At 33.6% G+C, this 19,141-nt stretch overlaps 2 protein-coding genes across 2 annotated transcripts; one reads left to right on the top strand and one right to left on the bottom strand.

The window, feature by feature from the left end:
* Positions 1-8,429: 8,429 nt before the first annotated feature.
* Positions 8,430-14,148, top strand: LOC121262915 (serine/threonine-protein kinase BSK1-like). Its single transcript, XM_041165611.1, has 9 exons — positions 8,430-9,031; positions 9,144-9,279; positions 9,666-9,799; positions 9,996-10,101; positions 11,191-11,276; positions 11,840-12,028; positions 12,634-12,798; positions 12,882-12,995; positions 13,698-14,148. The coding sequence occupies exons 1-9, from the start codon at positions 8,660-8,662 to the stop codon at positions 13,950-13,952; spliced, it is 1,557 nt and encodes a 518-aa protein (XP_041021545.1). The 5' UTR covers positions 8,430-8,659; the 3' UTR covers positions 13,953-14,148.
* Positions 14,092-17,513, bottom strand: LOC121262860 (ATP-dependent zinc metalloprotease FTSH, chloroplastic-like). The gene is given in 9 exon segments (XM_041165521.1): positions 14,092-14,422; positions 14,801-14,972; positions 15,095-15,278; positions 15,378-15,624; positions 16,090-16,703; positions 16,706-17,042; positions 17,045-17,149; positions 17,152-17,351; positions 17,354-17,513. Coding segments are annotated over 9 exon segments (2,148 nt in total). The 5' UTR covers positions 17,421-17,513; the 3' UTR covers positions 14,092-14,200.
* Between the last annotated feature and the right edge of the window lie 1,628 nt (positions 17,514-19,141).

Here is a 19,141-nt window from a genome sequence, read left to right as displayed (position 1 = left end):
TGAAATCTTTTGACCAAAACCCAAAATACAATCGATAAAGAGCTCGTGCTTATTCCAATAAACCCCCAAAATCAATCAAGATCAGAAGCATCAAAATCTTCCCGGATTTCAAGTACCAGACAAAAGGGTAAGGACCCAAAAACGTGAAAAGCCCCTGATTTTGCAAGTGAAGTAGTAGATGTGCGGCCAAGCACCGGTTTGAGAAAACCCTAATTCATGGCACGCATAGCAAGTGTTTGTTAAACTATACAATGAAACCTACGAAAGAAGGTACATATTGCGAAAGAAAAATTTATGCCGCTATGGGCTATCAGATTGGGGAAAACGATGGAAATGAAACGAAAGACCGATAAATTTTGAACTTCGAAGGAATTGAGAGGGAGAGTTGAAGGGAGTGAGAATATATAGGCATAGATTCTTACGCATTGTCAGAAGTGGAAGCTTGTTCGCTGTTTTTTTGCTTTTGCTTGCACCTCTCACCTGAGAACAGAGAGGGGAGCGAGGAGACTTTGTTACGTTTGGTTTGGCTCTCTCTTCTCTCCTGCGCAGCTTGAGTTTTTTGAATTCTTTCCCTCTGCTTTCTTCCTTGGAAGGAAATTCTATCGGGGCGAAAAATAACATTAGTAAATAATAGTGAATCCATGATCCGACCCATAAAACCTAAACAATGGACCATGCCGAACGAAAGAGTTCCAAGTGACAAGCCCAGGCTGCGTCGTAACTGTACGCTCTCGCCCAAAACCTAAACCCCAGAGCCCACCCAGTTAAGAGGTTTACTCCCAGCGTCATTCCACCATTATAATTATTTTGAGTATTTATTAAATAATATATATATATATATATATATTTCTATTTCTATTTAAGCAAGAGTGGCACTACGGCTATCGAAAAAGTGTCCCAAATAATGTTCTGAATAGTATATTTTATTTTTTTATTTTACTTTTCTTTTTTTTATGTATTTTTTTAATCATCATAAATATTTTTTTAAAAAATAAAAAATTCACAATATTATTAAAAAATATTTCCTTAATCATTAAGTAAAAAAAAAACCATTCCGGATCCAAAGCATTTTTCTTTAAACTATGTTTGGTTGTTAAGCCAAATTCAATTTATCTCAAATCAATAATTGATTAGACCTATTATTTTTTCAATTTTTCATATAAAAATTTAAACACATCTCAACCCATTTCATACATTTCAACTTAAAAAGTTAAATTTATCTCAACATAAAAAAGTTAAATTCATCTATGTGAGACTTACAATATACTATTATTCATAAAAAAATTGAATTCATCTCAACATTTATACGCAACTATAATAGTTTTAAATTAAAATGGTGTCTTCATAATTGATAATTATTCATTTTTGAAAATTTCAAATTAAACTAATTTGGGGACAAAAAAGTGGGAAATTAATTTTTAAATTGCCTTGGGACAACAGCGCAATGAGTCTCATGAATAGTTGTGTTTTATTAGTAAACCATACAAATAAAATAATCATTCAATCATTATAAAAACAACCCAATTATTGATGAAACTCTTCATTTTTTCAAATTTTTATAAAAAGATAAAATCATCTCAACTTACTTTATACATCCAAACACATCTCAATAGAATCCACACTCTTATACAAAACCGCCTCAAATATCTCACTCACTACTATTTAAAAATATTATGAGATATTTTTAAATATTCTTAACATCCAAAAGTCATTTAGATAGTAAGTTGAGATAAAAATTAAAAGTGAAATAAAATATTGTTAAAATATTATTTTTTTAATATTATTATTGTTTTAAGATTTGAAAAAGTTGAATTGTTTATTATATTTTGTGTGAAAATTTTGAAAAGTAGTAATGATGAAATGAAATACTTTCACTATCCAAATGGGTCATATAACCACCCCGGCCATAAGGTCTCGTTCACTTTCACAAAACTTCTCGACTTATCTTATAAAATTATTATAACTTTTCCAAATTCCTAAACAAAATAAAAAAAAACTATTTACTTTTTTCAAATCTCAAAATAAAAATAATATTAAAAAAATATATTATAACAATATTTTATTTTACTTTTATCTCATCTTATTTACGAAAACAAATAAGTAAGACTATGTTTGAATAATGTGATAAAATGAGATGATTTTAAATGAAAATTAAATAAAATAATGTTAGAATATTATTTTTTAATATTATTATTATTTTAAGATTTTAAAAATTAAATTATTTATCATATTTTGTGTAAAAATTTAAAAAAATTATAATAATAAAATAAGATAAAATGAAATCATTTTAATATCATTAGTCGGGGTTTAAAGCTCATGCATTCACCGTCGCGAGATAGAAGAATCTATACTACAAGAGCCATGAACTCTTCCGCAAATGATAATCATTTTAAATTATTATAATTTCATTATTTTATGGTGTATATCAAATGATTAATATAAAAATAATAAATAATTTTCCGATCATCTTTGATATATCATAGTTAAAAGTAACGAAGGAATGATGATTAAAAATATGCACTTGGAATAACTAAAATTACGATAAAGTTTATTGATTAATTACTTGTTTATTGACCTAAAGAGAGCTAGCAATTTCATATATATATATATATATATATATATATATTTGTCTAAGTTGCTCTTCATAATTCTTAAAGAGATCAATAAATTATGGGGATCCACATTATGTAATGTTAAGCTTTATAATATTAAGAAATTTTTTTTTAACATTAATAAGCCTGTAATATCCGAAATTAAGTATGGGAATTAAATGAATAAGATCTTCATGTATTATGTAGGAGAAAAATGTTATTGCCTTTTATTATGATTTCAAAAGACTTGTATTGACTAGTGTTTTTGAATTGTAAGGTTAAACATGACTTGGGATTTTTTCCTTATAATTATAAATGTTATAAGATTTAGACAAATGTATATTTTGATATCTCTTAACGGCCAGATGGTAGCAAGAGACAAACTCCATTGAGTGCATACGAAAGATCAAGTTCGTTGGTTCATGACTTCTTACTTCGTTGAATTTTAGAGATAAACAAACTTCATACTAGAAAAATTACAGACAATTGAAGTCTCAGTCTACAAAGCACCCAATATTGTTTGGAGCTTTAAGAAATGTTTGTTTAATGGAGAAGAACATTTGTCAACCAAAAACGCACCAAGTTTTATTTTTTTACACGGTTCAACTCTCGGGTCAATTAACATGCATCTTAAACTAATTAGGTTGCATTTGAGTCTTGAGATGATCTGATATGATTTGTAAATAGTAATATTTTGTAAGTCTCATTGAGATGTGTTTGAATGTAAATAAGATGATATATATGTTTAAATGTATAGAGTGAGTGGAGATGGGTTTTAACTTTTTATAACAATTTGAAAAAATAGTAAGTCCATCAATGATTGCTTTGAGTTAGATTGAGGTGATTTCATGCCTCATCCTTATAAGTAACTGTTCATCCAAAAACACCTATGCTTGGACAGGGAGGAGCATAAGATACAAACCACAGATGATGGTACAGGCTCAAGATAAAAAGATGATCTTGTCCTGCCTCGGTGTGAGATTCTGAATTTAGTAGTTTTGTTGTTCAGGCATGAAAACGATTTTTGTGGACATGGAGAGGTTCACAAATCACAACCATCTCTGTGCATTAGTATGAGGGGCTTTCTACACATTCAAGAAAGACAGGCGGCGGCATGCCTGCTGAGAGAGTTGTCCATGTCCACAAGTCTGTTTCTACACAGATGAGGCCCGTAAGGGAACCGTGTAAATCTTTTCGTTCTGATGCATGTCTATGGTATATCATGCACTCATGCAATTGCAGATTGAAATATCACCATGCATGAGAGTTTGAAAAGTCTTCCTCTAGAGCAAAATTTGTGGAGAACTTTCTTGATTCTGTTCAATGTTATTACTTGGTTGGGTGGAGAACTTTCTTGTGCTCATCATTTTCCATGCTGAGGTCAACGAGGCTTCATTCTAATGCCTATTCACCTCTTTGATTTAAGGGCGTGGAAACTAGCTATTGGCCACAGCTGCTGCTGCTAAGAAAGAACTAAAAGTGGCACAATCAAGAAAATAGTACTAGTTTAGGAGATGTTTGGATAGTAAGTTGAGATGAGGTAAAAATTAAAATTTTAATAAAATTTTAATAAAATATTATTAGAATATTATTTTTATTTTAGGATTTAAAAAAATTGAATTGTTTATTGTATTTTGTATAAGAATTTATAAAAATTAGAATTATTAGATTAGATTAGATGAGTTCTCTAAATCCAAACAACCAAATTAAGGGGAGGTTTGGTTAGTGAATTGAAATGAGATGAAAATTGAATAAAATATTATTATTATTATTTTAGAGTTTGGAAAAATTAAATTGTTTATTATATGTTATATAAAAATTTGAAAAAATTATAATAATTAAATAAGTTGAGATGAATTAGTAGAACTTTTATATACAAATCAAACCTACTTATTAGGTAGTTTGGAAATATAAGCATGACACGACCTATGTGCTAAAATGTGAGTACAACGTCATTTATACTCGCTCAATAATTTTTTAAAAAGAAAAAATCTATTCATTATCTCAACTTACATTATCATTCCATCATTCAATGATAAGACATTAGATGATAAGTTTATAAATAAAATATAATAAATAATTTTTAATTATTTAATATTACATCATAAAATAATAATAAAAATTAGACCGATAAGTATCATTCATCTTTAAAAAAATGTTGGGACATTGAGTTGGTGAATCTTGACCTTTCCCGTTTGTACACGTCTACTAAAGTGTAGAAACCAAATGGGACTCTGGTGGCTTAGAAAATCAAAAAACAAGTGGACTTCAGTGCCAACCTGTACCTTTCAAGCTTGTAATCTTGTCGAGTCGGCAGGCAATTCCCTTAAAAGAATACAGAGGAGCGTTGCAATGTCAGCAAATCAGCCTAATCTGAAAGCTAACAAAATTGAGGTTTGATTTTCAATTGACATTGGACAAAAATGGCGTGGATTTGCATCACTGTCCAAAAATGGCGATGATATCATAATATTTAATTACTATTTATTATTAATTTTTACATAGAGTAATAATATATACACAACACAGTATATAACACATTACATAATAATATTATAAAATGAAGATATTTTTATAATTATATTACTTTTATAAGATATTTTATAAAAATATCCTTAATTTAAAATATAGTTGTGTAAAGTGTTGTAAAAAATATTGTGTGTAAATTATTTTCCTTTACAGAATATCTTAGATCACTTCACTACCCAAATACAATCTTAATTTTTATTTTTTTTTAAATTATGATTGAGGAATAATTTGGTGGATTATTACCTAATTAATTAATTAGTTCCACCAAATGATGTCGATAGTTTGGTGGATTAATATATGCATAAACATATATATATATATATATATATATATATATATATATATAGTTACCTGTTAATATTAGAAGAAGTGGTGGACTTTTGACATTCGAGATTCTTTCTCATTGAAAAATTAACTAGTTTCCTACATATGTGGAGACAATATGTAGGAGACAAATTAACTGGTTTTCATTAAGAGAAAAAATTATCATCCAACAAATACAATTTTAATAAGATATGGATCCCATATTTTTAGGGATTGAGCATCCTCAAATATTTAGTTATTAGAGAGTAAAATATGCTCACAATGAATTAGCTAAATTTCAATTTACAGTGACTTTTAAAAATTTTTTTCAAATTTAAATATTACTGTACATACATCAAATACATATTTTATCAATTATTTCTCTCTCAATTTCTTTCTATCACATTTTTTATCACAATTAATATATTAATTTGAGTTAGTGATATATTAATTTAATTAGAATATAATTATTAATTAATATATAATAGGTAGAATAGTAAAATATGATAAAATTAAATAAATTAATAATTAAAAAAATTAAATATTTTTGAAATTATTAGTTACTCATTACTATATAATGAATAAATAAATAATTCAATGTGGAGATTTAATGTGAATAACTAAAATCAAATTCATCTTATATTATTTTATTGTTATATAATAAAAAAATAGCTATTCCAATATAGAGATTTATGTAAATAGAATAGTCAAAAATAAATTTATCTTACATTCATAAAAAAATATCCTTTAACTTTGATTAATCTATTGAAGATGCTCTAAATGACTGTTGAATGCTCCCTAATGAATCGATTTTTTTTTAAGTAATTGAATCTCTTGTTGATTAATCAACCAGAAAGTGATTAAAAAAATAAAATAGACTGAGGAGTATTTTTTTTTAAAGTTACATAAATTTCAATATTAATCTCACAAAAAATATATGATTTACGAGAAATAATAGATTGAAGAAATGGAATGATGAGAAGTAATAGATTGAGGAAATGTAATGAAATATATTCACGGATTCAAATGAGGTAATAGTTTTTAAAAGAAAATTGTTATTTTTAGGTTTCACAGAAAGTGTTTTATTTCATCTTTTTTCATCATTATAATTTTTTTAAATTTTTTTACAAAATATAATAAATAATTTAATTTTTTTAAATATCAATTCAAATTTTTTAAATTTTAAAATAATAATAATATTAAAAAATAATACCTTTTTAATTTTATTTATTATCTAAAATCATCTCATCTCTAAATCCAATCTAACCTTAAATGTATTTTTTCTAAATAAACCTTATTATTTTCCACTAAGCTTAAAAGAAGAGAGAGAGGGCCTTATCTTAAAAGACAACAGACATGTCGCCGTAAGAAGTGACGTGAAGTGTCCTAAACGACAAAATGGTAAATTTTAAAAAACAATTTACTATTTTGTCGTCATAGTCGTCCTCCACACGCACGGCATCTGACGTCACACAAAACGACAAGCCGCCCGTGTTTTGAATTTATCAGGCTTTTTTGTTTTTTGTTTTTCCTGTCTGCTTCAGAATACGGCCGGGGCAGCTAACATAGCGATCAAACGAAAAATTTATTTTCATAAACTATACTCGTTATTACTAAAAATTTTACTCATCATTTTTAGAATAATATTATTTATCGTCTCAATTTTTATAATTTTTTTATAATTTTATAATATAATATTAGATAATTAAAAATTATTTATTATATTTTACTTGTAAACTTATCATTTAATGACACATCATGAGATAGTAAAATGATGATAGAAATTAAGATGATAAATATATTTTTTCTCATTTTTATATCATACACTATAAAAAAATTTTCTTTTTAATTTTTTTCTTATTAAATGTGTAATGTATAGATAAATAAGTAAAAGAACTCAATTAATTTAGAAAGAATGAAATCAAAAAATTAAATAAATAATAAAAATAAATATAATATGTAATGTATAATGTATATAGTTGATGAATAACAAAACTGTAGCTATATACAACTCCACCTCTCTCTCTCTTTGTCTCTCTTTTTTTTTTTTTTTATATATATATTTTAATATTTTCAAGTCCACTTAAAATTGTTATACAAGTGATCTTGTACAATATTATAGTTTCTGCATATAAAACAATTGAGCCCATTTTTGTGTATATTTATCTTAAAAATTGATGAATAGCTTTTTAAAATTATTATCATTTTATTATTTTCTGACATGATATCGTATAATTAAAAATTATGATAGGAGATTGTGAAATACGACAACAAAAACAATGATTATATATGTAATTACTATAATTTTAAGGACTTATCAATTATATACCATTCCATTAGAATCTAGGTCTAACCTGATTTTCTTTAAATTACTGCATTCTTATTATATACATGTGTGTGAGAGCATGCATTAGTTATTTAAAAATACACAAAATACGAAAATTATTGGTGGATGCTACTTTGTTTTCACATGAATCTTTTATAAAAACCGAATCCACATATCAAATAAATTATATTCTAATTAATTAATTATATTTTAAGCCTTCATTTAAATTCAGAAAGTCTATAATTTCATTTTATTTCATTATTATAATCTTATCAAATTTTTATATAAAATATAATAAATAATTTAATTTTTTTAAATTTTTAAATAATAATAATATTAAAAAATAATATTCTAATAATATTTTATTTAACTTTTATATTTTATTTAAAATCATCTCATTTCATCTCGCGTCCTCTCCTCTCCTCTCCTCTCTAAATGTAAATCAACATTTTGTGATTTTATACATTAAAGAAACTTCTAACTTTTTTTAGCGCATAAAAGAACTTGTATTTATTTAATAAACAGTTGAAAAGGGTGGAAAAGAAAAAGAAAGAGAAACGCAAAAGAGGGAAAGAAAAGGGCGAAGAAACCGCGAAAAAGGACAAGGGACGAGGAAGACAGAAAGACGAAAGTGCCCTCGACGACGTAAAATGGACAGTTCAATAGTAGGAGGAACACACAGAGAGACAGACACAGGTTTCTGTCAGTGCAGCGAAGAAAGAGAAAACACGCAAATGAGAAGAAAAAGAAAGCTGCACCTCTTCACTCCTTAGATCGATCCCTCTCTCTGCACACGCGGGATTGGGTGGGTGGTTTTAGTCAGAGACTCGAAGAAATACCTGTGTTATGGTTTCTGGGTAATAGCAAGGTGGAGGTGTAGTGGGGATAATCGAGTCACCTTGACCCAGTAATGGGCTGCTGCGAATCGATCTTCTCGAGACGACCTCATCCCGAAGGCAACATATACAGCGGCCACAACCACAACAACCAGCTCCTCAGCCACAGCAACCACCACCTTCAAACTGATCCTCCCCCGCCCAACGGCATCGACTCCGGACCATCCAGTTCCGGAGGCGTGCCGGGTTTCTCGGAGTTTTTGCTAGCGGAGCTGAGAGCCGCCACCAACAACTTTAGCCCCGACCACATCGTCTCCGAGAGTGGCGAGAAGGCACCCAATGTCGTCTACAGGGGCCGCCTCCAGAGCCAGAACCAAAACCATCGGCCCTGGATCGCCGTAAAGAAATTTACCAAGCTCGCCTGGCCTGATCCCAAGCCGTTCGCTGTAAATTTCTCAATTCCTTTCTTACTTTCCATTTCCAGTTTTAACTGTTTTGTTCTTCAAATGTTTTTTTCCCTTTCTTTTTAGGGTTTCCAATATTTAATTGTAATTTTAGGAGGAAGCTCGCGGGGTTGGGAAGCTCAGGCACAACAAGCTTGCGAATTTAATTGGGTATTGCTGCGAGGGCGATGAGAGGCTGCTTGTTGCGGAGTACATGCCCAACGATACCCTGGCTAAACATTTGTTCCACTGTACGGTCTTGTGATTGCCTTCGTTTCCCAAGTAATTCGTTCCTACAAAATAAAAATAAAAATAAAAAACCTGAATTATGGGATTTTTTTTCTCTTGAATTCGTAGGCATAGTTGTTTTGGGTAATATGTACTAGTTTTGGACTCTTTTTTATGGCTTGTTGTTGAGATGAATGAATTATACATTCTGAGAATAGTAATTAAAAAACTGCCTCGATAATTTAGGTTTGACTTGATTTTTTTTGTCCTGGTATTTGTGGTCAATAACGCCAGTCTTGCTCTGTAGCACTGACCTGTTCACTAAAAATTGTCATTTCTAAAATTGCAATAAATTCGTTCATTATGAGTTGCCTAAAGTTTGATGTTGTGCTTACCAATTCCTTAACAGGGGAGAATCAGACCATTGAGTGGGCTATGCGATTAAGGGTTGCTTTGTACATTGCTGAAGCGTTAGATTATTGTAGTACTGAAGGCCGTCCATTGTACCATGACTTGAATGCGTATAGGGTTCTATTTGATGAGGTGAGGGAGTCTTTCTTTGCAATTTGAAAACTGAATGCTATCTAGTATGTGTATAAATTGGAAGTTTCTTTGACCAATGTCTTCAACTTGGCTCAAATGGTTGTCTTTATTCGGGTTCTATTAATTTAGTCTTGTTAGGGTCATCTGTGGCATTTTCTAGGGGCTAAGGTAGTAATTTTGTGGATGGTTTTGGCAGAATGGTGATCCTCGGCTTTCGTGTTTTGGCTTGATGAAGAACAGTAGGGATGGAAAAGGCTACAGCACAAATCTCGCTTATACACCTCCAGAGTATCTAAAGAATGGTAGCCTCTTACCTGCCATCTCATTACATATACGGTTTCGTCTGTTCTTTACTGGTGACTTGGTGACATGTCAATACTAAACGTTGAGACTTGGTTATCTTTTGTATTCTCTGATACAGAAACCAATCTAGAAAAAACCTTATTCTCCCATATTTTTTATGTTGTGATGATTGTGTTTATTTTATTTTCATATCAATGTATAAGATTTTATTTTCATATCAATGTATAAGAAAAGAGAAAATATAAACGTTGAACTCCATTATCTGCTTGGTTTGCTGAAACAAAGTGGCCCTATGGCATCATTAAGATGCCTTGTAGAATATTTTAGAAAGTTGCAGACCATTCTCACTTGCACAGATAAGACGTGATTAAGATGCACCTCCAGATAAAGGTATTGATTAGTCAATTATATACTAGAGGGGTTTGTGCGGATCGATATACCCAAAGCCATTAAAGGCCATATATGGAGATCTCATAAGAGAGTCCCCTTTCTGGGGTTTGGTGCGAATCTATATAACCAATGCCATAAAAGGCCATATGTGGAGATCTCATAAGAGTGTCCCCTTTCTTCCTAACTAGGTGTCTCCTCTTGTATGCGTCTTGTGTTCTTGGGATTTTGCCTAGTTTGCTATCAGTAGAATTTTTACTTGTAAAAAATTGGAGATCTAGCAAGAGAGTTTCCAAATTCATAAAAATTTCATCAGATTCAGCTCTATATGGCATTAAGATTCACTAGATCTGCAATGCCTATGTTCTTGCGTTTTCTATTATAGAGGGCATTGGTTACTATCTTCTTGATTAAATATTGCAATTGTGAAAAGATCGGGGTTAATATAGGAAAGATGACTTGAGCTTAGGTTCTTACATGAATACCACGCGAAACTTAGAATCTAAGGGACCACAGAGTGTTGCCTTCCCTGACAAATTTTAGATGATCATATATGTACCATTTACTTGTGTAGGGTTTGAAAGAACTGTGATGCTTAATTGCTTTGCTGATGTTACCAATTTTCACTGCAAGGTATTTATATTGTGTGAAAATTATTGTTAGAAATGTACGACTTAATTTTGAGTAATGCTTTGTTGTAGGAAGGGTGACCCCAGAAAGCGCTATCTTCAGCTATGGGACCATCCTTTTGGATCTTCTCAGTGGAAAGCACATCCCTCCAGGTCATGTAAGTATTTCCCTATATATGGTAGTGAATCTGTGACATCATAGGTGTAATTTAGTGGTTCTGACAATTCAGCTGTCCAAGTTTCAGGCAGTGAAGTCCACGATGGAAATCATCTCAATACAAAAGAGATTAAAAAATAAAGTACTCATATTAACTTCTAAACATGCATGGTATTTCATGTTTTATGTTGAAGAAGGCTGATATCAGATGACAGATCCTTCCAAAATTGATGGGCCTTGGATCCTTCAAACCGATATTGTTATTATGTAGACAAGCCATTATTTGGCTTACCAGACTGGGTCACATAGGTCATTTGCTTGTCAAAATAGAGGAATTGGTGAATATAAGTTAAACCTTAAGGGACTGAGATGACAAAGGGTTTGCTTCAGCTGATTTAAGATGTAATGCGTTATCCCATACAAAAAATTTGGAGATATGACATCCCTGATAATTGCATCAGTCATTTGTCCAATGCATATTTTAACATAGTCATCGGAAATTTTCTTGCTGGTCTGGAATTGTTGAACTTGATTTTAATGGATGTGTTTCTAATGTATTTGCAGGCTCTAGATATGATACGGGGAAAAAACATTCTTCTTCTCATGGATTCACATTTGGAGGGTAAATTTTCAACTGAGGAGGCAACAGTGGTTTTGGATATTGCCTCAAAATGCTTGCAGTATGAACCTAGGGAGCGGCCGAATACCAAAGATCTTGTTGCAACGCTTGCCCCTCTACAAAATAAACCTGATGTAAAATCTGCTATCTTTTCTATTTAGAATGCACTTGGCTTTTCTACTTGGGTTTTTTGTATAGTAAACTAGAGCTGGTGATTTATTTTGTAAAACCATGCCAAACACTGGAACCCCAAGATCGCTGCTGAGTGCTTGTTGTGCAATCCTGCTGTAAACTTATCTGTTCTGCCTCTGGTTATGTCATTTTTCTGATTGATTCTTGTTTAGGGCCCAATTTATCAGTTGGGTGGAAGCAAAAATTAGTTGTGGCATGCTCCTGTGAGCTTGCTTCCGGCTTTTATAATCTTTATAACAAGGTTGGGCCTTCAATTTCTTGAGAAATTTAGTTAAATAAAATCCTTGTTATGGGTTGCCAATGGAATCACAGACCATCTCATGTTCTTCTCTGTTTGGTGGGGTGTGACTGAGGGAAGGAATGGATTGTTGCTTCTCTCTCATTTTAATTAATTTCCTTGGTTTGTGTAATGGCCCTTCTTACTTTCTTCGGTGTATACTAAAATCAACTTTAAGATATATTTACTTATATGGATGGATTGTCCTTAATAAGACGGTCTTGTGAACTTAAAATGATATATTTCAGGACATGGATTCTCTGCTTGCAGGTTCCATCTTATGTGATGCTAGGAATCCCAATGCAAGAGGATGCACCACCTACTCCACAACACCCTCTCTCTCCAATGGGTGATGCCTGTTCAAGGATGGACCTCACAGCTATCCATCAGATATTGGTCATGACACATTACAAAGATGATGAAGGAACCAATGAGGTAAATAAATAGTACCGTTGCAAGGTTGCACATCTTTCATCTTCTTCCGTACTAACATCTGTACTTGATCTTGATTGGTTTAGCTGTCTTTCCAAGAATGGACCCAGCGAATGAGAGATACGTTGGAGGCAAGAAAGCGTGGGGACTTGGCATTTCGTGACAGAGAATTTAAAACTGCCATAGACTGTTATTCTCAGGTATGTTGATTGCAGTATTGATATAATATAGCTGTTGATAACAGACTTCGTTTCTTACCACACTGTGATTGGCCCTCGTACTTACCTGATAACAAAGTGGAACTTCATATAATGGTATCCGGCATTAGTAGGTTAACAAGGGAGTGAAATCATTGTGTTGGGTTTTCCTGATCTTAGTCGTGGGGATTTTTGATATTTTGTAGGAATTGAATGGTTTGGATTTAGAGATGAGTTGAGATGGTTTGTGAATAGTAGAATAAAATTTGAATTGAGATGGTTTGTGAATAGTAGAATAAAAGTTGAATTATTTATTATATTTTGTGTAGAATTTTGGAAAAGTTGTGGAATTTGAAAAAGTTGAATTGTATATTATATTTTGTGTGTGAATTTGAAAAAGTTGTAATGATGAGATGAGATGAGTTGAGGTGAGTTTTGAATTCAAACAAGGCCTAAGACTGTAACTTGATTGATAGGAAAACGGCATCTATCTAGAGGGATTGTGATGTCATGATGTGGTCTCCTTCACTCCCCTCTCCCTCCAGCAAGCTAAGAAAATTGATCCTTAAGAGGGAAACAAATATTAAAAAGCAGATCCCGATGTCAAGTAAAGAATTAAAAAAAAAAAAGAAGAGAAATTATTGTGACGATCAATTTCATTTCTGTGTACTTATCAAAAAAATCATTTATTTTGTTTGTGTGTAGTTCATAGATGTCGGAACCATGGTTTCTCCAACAGTGTATGCACGACGAAGTCTTTGCCATCTCATGTGTGATCAACCGGATGCAGCCCTCCGAGATGCGATGCAAGCACAATGCGTGTACCCAGATTGGTCCACTGCGTTTTACATGCAGGCAGTTGCACTTGCCAAGATGGATATGCACAAGGATGCAGGTGACATGTTGAGTGAGGCTGCATCGCTTGAAGAAAAAAAGCAACGAGGTGGGAAAGGTTCTTGAGGAGCAACTGTAGTCATTCCTTGAAATAATTGGTTTTATATCAATCGTTGTGACAAATGAGGTGTGTAATAGAAATTGGGAATGTGATTTCTGTTTAAAGTGTACCATAGAGAGGGAGAGAAACTTGGTTTCTGCTGCATTAAATGTTCAACGATTTTTTGAATTTGGTGAAATAATTATTGGTTCTTAATGTGTATATGGGTCTAGGAAAATATATAATACAAGAAGATTTTGACGCATTAGTGGAATCACGCAACATATAACTCGGCTTTTCCATCGATGAAGAGACTCATGAACTCCTCCCCATCAACAGATTCTTTCTCTATGAGTAGTTGAGCAAGTTTGTGAAGGATGTCAATGTGGGTCGTGATGATCTGTTTAGCCCTTGAATATGCATTCTCTACCAGTTCCCTAACCTCCGCGTCTACTATATCAGCAGTTGCCATCGAATAATCTTTCTGGGATGACATCTGCATTCATAATATGCGTATGCAAGGCATTAATCATATCTCTTGGGTATGTACAGGAAAGAGCGCTTTGTAAATTGAGCAATGCTACACAACCTCTCATCCTCCACACATCACATTTTTTTTTAAAATTTTAAAATTTTTTAATATTTTTTTTAAATTTTTTTTGAGTCTATTCTTTTTAAACTAATTTAATTTTTCTATTTATTATTCATATATTAAATATTTGATAAAAGAAAAAAATAATAAAAATTTAAAAAAGTGTGGTGTGTGGAGGTTGTATGAATAGTAGGAGGTTGCGTAGATTTTTTGTTGTAAATTTTTTGAGAGATTCGGGCAGCGTTTACATTGAAAGCCTTTCTTGTCTAATCACACGCATACCTGTTGACCCAGAAAGGGGTTTCCACCAGGTCCGCCAATGGCAACTTGTCCTATCTTCTTGCTGAACCCAAATCTCTCAACCATCTGCCTTGCCACTCGCGAGACTTGCATGAAGTCATTTGATGCTCCTGTGGTCACATTCTCCTCGCCAAAAATTACTTCTTCAGCAATTCTATAATTGAAAACAAGAGAAGGATTTTGATAAAATGGGGTCACCTAGGCGGGGTACAAATCATACTTCTAATTTAAGCCTATTCGAATTAAGGTGTTTGGAAATAAATTCTTATTACTAACCTTCCACCAAGGGCAACAGCCATCTGATTCTCTAAGTAGCTTCTACTGTAAAGTCCAGACTCAAGCCTCTCTTCACTTGGAGCAAAAAAGGTAAGGCCACCAGCTTGGCCACGAGGAATGATGGATATCTTGGCAACAGGATCATACTCGGGCATTAATGCACCAACTAGAGCATGCCCGGCCTCTGCAATATTTAAGAGTGTACACACATGCTTAGCAACCAAAAATCAAAGATTACGAAGCTAGGCAAAGTTGGAAATGAGGTGGATCCTTATTCATATACCATGATATGCGACGAGTTTCTTCTTCTCATCGGACACTACAGCATTTTTCTTCTCAGGTCCAGCAATGATCCTCTCCAGCGCATCAGATATCTCATCTTTGCTTATTTCCTTTAGGTCACGCCTGGCTGCAAGAATGGCTGCTTCATTCATCAGATTCTGCAAATCAGCCCCAGTAAAGCCTGGGGTTCTTCTTGCTATCTTTTCGAAGTCCACATCCTTTGCTAGTGCCTTCCCTCTAGAGTGTACCTGTAATACATTTGGAGTTTGACAATGGGTTTTAGTCAATGATTGGAAAACTTCCCTTTCTTCTCATTTACATGATGTCATTGATCTTCTCACTAGTGGACTATGGATATTATAATTATATTCCTAGCACAACATATGTAACATGTTTAGAATTTGGCCCTATAATTTGTTGTTGAGCTATGGATTTTTACCCCTCTGGTGGCACGAAAGGCTAACATACAGCTATAGTTTCGGTAAATCTTGTTTTTGGACAATGAGCAAACCAGCCCTCTTAAACAACAGCTAATTAGATATTATTTTTCACTAGTAAAAACTAGATTATCATCAACAAGAAGTTCAATTACTATTGAATGATATTATCTATTTTTTCATATTCTACACTACGACCTTGGACATTCATTCACATCTATTACAAAAATGTGTGGGAGTGTGGGCAGGCTTTGTGTGTATGCGGCGAATAATTACCTGAAGGATCTTAACTCTACCGGCGACATCAGGCCTGTCCACAGTAACCTGCCTATCAAACCTCCCTGGCCTCAACAATGCCGAATCAAGCACATCAGGCCGGTTTGTTGCCGCCAACACGATCACGCCCGAATTACCCGAAAACCCATCCATCTCCGTCAACAGCTGGTTGATAGTTTGCTCCCTCTCATCATTCCCACCTCCAAGTCCCGCCCCTCTCTGCCTCCCCACGGCATCAATCTCGTCTATGAACACAATGCACGGCGCTTTAGACTTTGCCTTTTCGAACAAGTCCCTCACTCTCGAAGCCCCAACTCCAACAAACAATTCCACAAACTCCGAAGCCGCACACGAGAAGAATGGTACGCCAGCTTCCCCTGCTACCGCTCTGGCCAATAGAGTCTTACCGGTACCGGGCGGTCCCACCAGCAAACATCCTTTTGGGATTTTGGCTCCCAGGGCAGTGTACTTATCTGGGTTTTTCAAGAAATCAACGACTTCTTGCAATTCAAGCTTCGCTTGGTCAGCTCCAGCTACATCGGCGAATGTGACGCCGGTTTCAGGGACCTCTTGGAACTTGGATTTCGATCTTCCAAAGTCCATTGGGCCGCCCAGCCCCCGGGCCCGCCGGGGCCCCCTTGGGCTCGGCGGAAGAGGAAGAACAGTCCGGCAAAAGCGATAAAAGGGAACAAAAGATTACCGATAAAATTGAACAACCCATTGCCCGACTCACCCTCAGAGACAGAGATATCGACGCCGTTCATGGCTAAAATGTCGATAAGGTCCGGGTCATTGGGGACAATTACAGAGGCTCTGCGGCCATCGATGGCGGTGAGCTGAAGAACAGAGCCGTCTTTGCTGAACCTGACCCTTTCTACTTTGCCTTTCTTCACTGCGTTTAGGAACTCGCTGTATCGCCATTGGCCACCTTCTGGGAGGTCAGAGTTGGTCTGGGCTTGGGGCTTTGGGCCGTGAGGAGGAGGTTTTGTGAGAAAGGTGAAGGATTTGAGGGGCTAGGACTGGCGGGTTCGGCTTCGATTACTGCTGGGGTTGAGGCGGTGTGGGGTTGTCTAGCGCTAGGGTGGCTTGTGGGGTGAGAGTAGAGAAGATAAGGGCAGCTAAGGTAGCCTGTGATGGTAGAGATTTCAAGGGCGGCTCTGAAATGGGTCTTTTGTCGAGAATGCTTTGAGTGATTCCAGACTTCCTTTTGGAGAAGAGAGGCAAAGGGCTTGGTTTTGATTTGGTGGTCTTGGGAATTGGAGGGAGAGCAAGATTTTAGTTCCTAAGAAGTTTGAGGAGAGCAAAGGATTGGTTGTTGTCGTGGAAGCCATGGCTTTGAAGAAAGTCTGTTCAGTGCTATTTCTCTTCTCCGTCTCCTCGAGCTTAAGCACCGGGTTGTTCGATATCACTTCAGGATTTTACTTTGTATCAACGTTTATGCAAAGTTATTTATTTTTCTTATTCTTTTACGTTGGGAGAGAGAGAGATAAAATTTATGTATTTTTTCCGTCACTGCTGAGAAGATATTTTTCCTCCACTCTAGTACTTAATTTATGGTGTGTGATACGTGAAATCTATGAAATGTTGTGTAGTTGGGATTTTTGGTGTTTTGGATAGGATTCTGGATCATATGAATTTTATATTCTTGTATGGTTTTATTGTTCTTTTTTTTTTTGGATATATTTATAGCAAGTATATGAGAGGATTGCGCGTGGCATCACTTGCAATTTGTTTTTGGTGGTGTAAATTTCAGTTTTTCTGTCGATGTAAAGTCACTTTTGTGGGTATATTCTATGTTTGTGTCATTTTAAGAGGATGATGATTTTTCCTATGAAGAAGACTCTCTCTCTCTCTCTCTCTCTCTGTATGGAGGTGGGATTGAGAAGGCTATTTTGTATTTTCTGAGGATGGGTTCTGAATGATATAAATTTATATGTTTGTGATTTGTTTTAAATGAGTAGTTAATTTATGTTTGCTTTGGTTTTTGCTAAAAATTAAGGAAGGGAAAGACATATAATACATTTATTTTTGTTTTAATAGCTTTCTTATGACCAAGAGCTCTTTAGAAGAATGTTATTCAGTAAACATGTTGATATTCTGGACCTCTCTTAGAAATGAGCCTAAGATTGTGAAAATTAAAAACGGAATATGTATATACATAGTATTTGTGAGCTTTGGAATGACCTTCTGAGATCCTATGATGGTGATATTAGTACTACTCTATTGAGACACTTTGTTTTCTGAAGTAATTTCGGTCAAGTGCCAACATTCCCCATTTCCTATTACTTCTACAATTGTGAAACAGACTTTGACACCGAGCTTGTGAATTTCCAATGTGATGTGAGCAAACTATCATGTGCCCCTCTTTTAGATTATGCATATAAAAACATTTATCTATGTATGATTATCTACATATGTGTATTTATGTATGTTATATGATTAAATATATTATAATTATATTTTTATGTGTAGTGAAAACCTGTAGAGTTGCTTGAGTTACGAAAGGTTAAAATAATTTCAACAAACAATTTTTTCTAGTGGTTATTTTCTCTCTTTTTCCTTTATACTTTTAATTATCATGCGATGCATTTGAAAAAGAGTAATTCTACATATAACCGTGAAGTGCGTAAAGAGTTAGCGAGTATGGTACTTGTTTTGTTCCTCTTTATTATTTTTAAAATTGACTTTTTGGCCAAGCTTTGTGTTGATAAGTATCTATTTAAATTGCAGCTGCCCTTGCTATGGGGTTTTGAATTATACTCCTCCAAATGGAAAACTTATCAAGATTATGTATGGTTTGTAACCTGCAAGAATTATTGTTTAATCAAAGTTCATTGATTGGAAGACTTAAGTGAATCTGTCAACATGCAATATCTTTATATTTTGGTTAATCTAACAATTTGATGTGCATGAGTTTGCATCCAACGTTTGGGAGTGAATCTGTTTTTGGTTTTCAGCAACAAGTTACATGTATGTTACAGCAACAACTAGTTACATTAGCCTATTTATAAGATTCTCAATGTGAATTATATAATATTCTCAATGGCATTTA

Source organism: Juglans microcarpa x Juglans regia, chromosome 4S (genome assembly GCF_004785595.1).
Source record: "Juglans microcarpa x Juglans regia isolate MS1-56 chromosome 4S, Jm3101_v1.0, whole genome shotgun sequence".
NCBI classification, from domain to species: domain Eukaryota; kingdom Viridiplantae; phylum Streptophyta; class Magnoliopsida; order Fagales; family Juglandaceae; genus Juglans; species Juglans microcarpa x Juglans regia.
This window is presented reverse-complemented; position numbering and strand designations above follow the sequence as displayed.